Below are 5,000 nucleotides of genomic sequence, written 5' to 3' on the forward strand. Positions count from 1 at the left end.
TTGACAAGCTAACAGTTTTGGAGATACAAGCTAAACATTAATGACTTACATCTAGGAACTCATGAACCAAGAAAATTTGTGTCTAAGCTTTAGTACTGAAAAAAATTAAGTATACAGAAGAGAAATAAAATAAAGATGGAAGTAGGAATCAGAATAGGAATGGACAGTATGAGTGTGGACATGCTTCAAATCTAACAAATGAATTCAACATCAACTGTTTTCAGTCATTACCTATTGACAGAACTTCAATAATTAAGTATTTTAATAACTTCCAGATACACTGTCACATAGGACCTTACTCCATTACTTCCAATACATTCAATTCAATTTCCTGAAAATAAAACACAATATATGTAGTTTTGCTTCTACAGTAAATCAAACAGCATCCTTGAGTAATCCTTACCCAGCAGAGTGGAGGAGTAGTAGGATGCAGGCAGCAGATCCTCCACTATAGTACACATTACCCAGAAAGCTTCCTCCTCTTCTAAGAAAAGCAGCAGAGATGCAGCAATCATCCCCGTACCTTGGCAATACCTGACGTGCACACCCAGTTAGTATTCAACATGCAAAAGCCAGTTATGACAGGACTAATTTTTGGTAGTTACAGCTTTTACCAATGTGCCCATGCACTTATATGAGAAGTGGGTACAGGAGTTAAGATTAGCTTCTGTTTACATAGGGGTTAATAGTCTCAAAAGCCAATAAAATCATGGATGCACACCAGTCATGAGAACACTAAGTAAAGCTGTGAAGTAAAAGTTATCATTCATGTGGTTAATGAGCTATATTTCAGAGTGTTAATTTACAGATCCCAGAGTAATGAGTAGAAGAATACAGTGCTTCCTAAATAGGTGCTAAATTTCTTATTATTCTATAAGTACTACTTAACATGACTTAATAGCAGATATATAGAAGAGAGAAATAGTTAAGAATAAGGAATTCACTTGATATACATATCCATATGTATGTGAATGTACTCTCTGTGTGTGTGTGTGTGTGTGTGTGTGTGTGTGTGTGTGTGTGTGTGTGTGTGTGTGTGTGTGTGTGTGTGTGTGTGTGTGTGTGTGTGTGTGTGTGTGTGTGTGTGTGTGTGTGTGTGTGTGTGTGTGTGTGTGTGTGTGTGTGTGTGTGTGTGTGTGTGTGTGTGTGTGTGTGTGTGTGTGTGTGTGTGTGTGTGTGTGTGTGTGTGTCATTGTATGTCAGTGTGAGAGTATGAATATAAGAGAGTAAGTTAGTGAGCATGGGTGGGTGGGCATTAGTTTTTGAGTGTTTGAGTGTGTGGGGGGTAATTGTGTGTATGCAGCGAAGGGGGGGATTCGGGGGATATGCCTGAGCACAAGTGTTTGAGTGCATGTGTTCATGTTTATCAACCTTTTTACTTAATTATAAATATATAAAAAATACATTTTCACAATTCCAGAAACTTACCCAATATCAGGGTAGAGCCAAGCAAGAGCCCTCAAAACCCGCCTTAGTCGTGGAATGCCTGTGGAAGTGAGTTGAGAGAAGCATGCATTGGTGGGCATGGTACGTAGCAGGTCCTTCTCTATCTGTTTACTGGTCATGAGGGCATCATTGCTCGATGCTTTCACCACATCTCGATATGATATGTCAGACTGCTGCTGCTTCTGAAGGGCACCTATGGTATTACAATGATAAAAAACGTCAGTTTCTATAATCAGCAATGCTTGAACAATGTAACAGACAATTAATCACAGACACCCTAAAAAGATTCCAAATGATCCTCAAAGAGAAGAAGAAAGAAATGTAAAAATCTCACCAGACAGTCTCAGCCACAATTGCGGCCGAAGGGAGTGAGGGACCCCAGCCTTGACCATCCCTCTCAGCTTGTCGGTCCTTGGCAGCCGAACATCAACATGGTCCCAGGTCAGTTCCCCTACCTCGTCACTGTGACTAAATTCCAGGTATGCTATCCACTGTAATCTGGAATGATATAGGGTAGATGATGATCTTCTGAATTATAGAGTTAGGCTTAAGTATCTATTGACCCAGTGCGTATGAAATACAAGAAGCAGGAGCTTTGGCCTGAAGATGGGTGTAATGACGTACATGACGTTCGGGGATTTTGGATCACTGTGCTATTTTATTGTGCTATGAGTAAGTAGTGATTGATGATGACCATTGCAGTCATAATTACTATAATTACTGTAATATCAAGCAAACCTAACATCCAAAACCTAGATGGCACAACTTTCTTCAAGCACCAGCAGAAGAGAGAGCCTTGAATGACACCCATCCACAGTCTCTAGCAAGCACTATCTTTATAGAGGAATGGCACACAGCTGGTTCCCAACCTCTTGCTCTGAAGTACCACCAATGAAGGATGTGCAATCAGCATGGAAGAGGAAGGTGACTCAAACCATGCACAGTGTCTAAAATGTACCCTTTTGTCAGTGGGGATGCCTTTTACTGTGGCACTCACAGTCGTAAGCATAGGTTTCCTTCTCTTCCCTATCTCTTCATGCTATCTGAATTGTAATTGGTTATTTATTTTGTATTCATTCATGGCAGTACATAAATACAAAAAAATAAAGTTGCTTTTAGTCCTCCCATAATACTTTTATGAGCTGATATGGATCCCATACTACAATTTTAGTCAACTGCATTACTGATGGAGCCTGTTATATGACAAATATAAGTCTCTAAACACAATAAAACACAAAAAAATAAAGCACAAAACTGGCTCTAGTTGTATCATGAGTGACTGAGAGAGAGTGGGAAAAGTCAAAGTATGTTGTGTGAAGTTGCCTCGCTCTGAATTAAAAACCATCCTGGACACTGAGCAAGCGAATCTATCCCCCGTTTGCAATGGCTGAATACTATACTTCCTTTTGTGAATATAATAAAGATAATGATAATAGCAGCATTAACAGTAATAATAATGATAATAATAAAAATAATAACAATGATAGCAACAATAAAAATAATAACAATGATAGCAACAATAAAAATAATAATCACAATAGCAAAAATAAAAAACAAAATAATAATAGCAATAATAAAAATAACAAATAAGAGTGATAACAACAAAAATAATCAATAAAAATGCCAACAATAAAAGTCAGTGATAACAATAACATCAATAAAATGTGACAATTTCCTTTCCTCCTACCCAAGACATCAAAATATATAAACAGTTACCTGTGCTGTGGATCCTCAACAAACGGCTGACTCAGGAGCTTTTTACTACTCTGCTCAGGGCCGTCCTCCTCCTCGACACGAAAGCCAAATTCATCAAACCTGCAATAAAGTCACAATTGCTGAATCATTTCCTAAGGTTTGAGTGGAAGTGGAAATTTCATAGGGATAAACAGCAGATGATGAACAGCTTCTCTCTCATTCTACATCCAAATATCTCATAGCTCTGGAAAATTGATCCTTTACGGTAACAACTTTTTATAACATTTTCTTTCCTTGTAACAGCTGGGCACACATCAAAACTACAACAACATATAATGGGGTTTCCCACCTGACACAACCAGTAAAAACATTCTTGAAATCTATCCCACATATGCCATCAAATCTCCCCCACCCAGAAAAAAAATACAAGAGAAAAAAATACAATAAAGAGAGAGAGAGAGAGAATAAAGAAAGAAAGAAAGAAAAAAAAATTATAAGAGTAAAAAATATAAAAAACAAACCGATAATCTGGCTGGTGGTTGGGGTCAATGTGCTGGTCCTGCTGCGACAGTTTCAGGAGGATGTCTTGGGGCCACATGGAAGGGGTGATGGCCGAAAAGGGACCCCCGATGCATGGCTCCGTCACCCCACTGCAACTCCTGCCGATGCTAATGCCTGAAGGGAAGACGGGGAATTAATAAGTGAGAAATGACTTTTTTACTTCTTATTTTTTTTTGTTATTTTCTTATTTCAGTTTCAGTTTCTTTCATCATCATTATCATTATCATTATTGTCCTCATCCTCGTCACTATCGTTATTATCATAATTATTATTATTACTATCATCATCAAAATAAAATAATTCATAATAATAGTGATGATGATGAAAATAATCTTCATAACAAGCATTAAAAATAATATCAGGAATACTAATACTACTACTCCTATTAATACTTCTACAACTATTTATACTACTACTACTACTCTTACTACTACTTCTCCTACTACTACTTCTACTACTATTTCTACTTCTACTACCACTATTGCTACTACTACTACTACTACTACATCATCATCATCATCATAACAATAATGATGATGATGATGATGATGATGATGATGATGATGATGATCATCATGATGATGATGATTATTGATGATGATGATGATGATGATGGTGATGGTGATGATGATGATGATGATGATGATGGTGATGATGATGATGATGATGATGATTGATGATGATGATGATGACGATGATTATTGTAATAATGATAATAATAATAATAATAATGGTATTGATAACAACAATAATAATAGTAATAATAATAATGATAATAATAATAATAACGATAATAACAATAACAATAAATAATAATAATAATAATAATAATAATAATAATAATAATAATAATAATAATAATAATAATAATAACAATAATAATAATAATAATAATAACAATAACAATGGTAAAATTGATAAAAATAATCATAACAGCAATGAAAATAAAAACAGTCCTTGCCCTCTCACCTGTTGTCAGCCCTTCTGGTGCGTCTGGGAGGAACACCTCATCATTCTCGTCCTCGTCAACAGCTGTGTCGACGTGGACTTGGGTTGTGCCGTCTGAGTAGCCGTCTGGGGCGCGAGGGCCAAAGAGGGTCCGCGCTATCTTCATGGCACTTCGGGGATTGTTTTCCTTGTTCTCTTTCCGTATCTGATCTTATATTGACTTCTGGGATTATCTGAAATAGGCAGGAAGAGGACATGTCTAAGATACTTTTAGTAAGTAATTTTTATAACTTCATATCATATCGCCGTCAGATATTATTATATGACTGAAATTATCACAAGTTTTTAAA

General features: G+C 36.5%; 1 protein-coding gene across 3 annotated transcripts in view; it reads right to left on the bottom strand.

Moving 5' to 3' along the window:
* The window catches only part of LOC122247788 (small G protein signaling modulator 3 homolog), a 17,586-nt gene that overhangs the window by 8,683 nt on the left and 3,903 nt on the right, over positions 1–5,000 (bottom strand). For all 3 annotated transcript variants that reach the window (XM_043007387.2, XM_043007386.2, XM_043007388.2), the window contains exons 2-7: positions 4,672–4,883; positions 3,663–3,816; positions 3,163–3,261; positions 1,781–1,944; positions 1,429–1,639; positions 404–534 (exon numbers count right to left, since the gene is read on the bottom strand). In XM_043007387.2, the coding sequence (XP_042863321.1) occupies positions 404–534; positions 1,429–1,639; positions 1,781–1,944; positions 3,163–3,261; positions 3,663–3,816; positions 4,672–4,816 (904 nt within the window). In that variant the 5' untranslated portion in view covers positions 4,817–4,883. The remainder of the gene's footprint in view (positions 1–403; positions 535–1,428; positions 1,640–1,780; positions 1,945–3,162; positions 3,262–3,662; positions 3,817–4,671; positions 4,884–5,000) is intronic.

Source organism: Penaeus japonicus, unplaced genomic scaffold (assembly GCF_977035675.1).
Source record: "Penaeus japonicus unplaced genomic scaffold, GWHDUDI00000001_assembly GWHDUDI00000003, whole genome shotgun sequence".
Classification (NCBI taxonomy): Eukaryota; Metazoa; Arthropoda; class Malacostraca; order Decapoda; family Penaeidae; genus Penaeus; species Penaeus japonicus.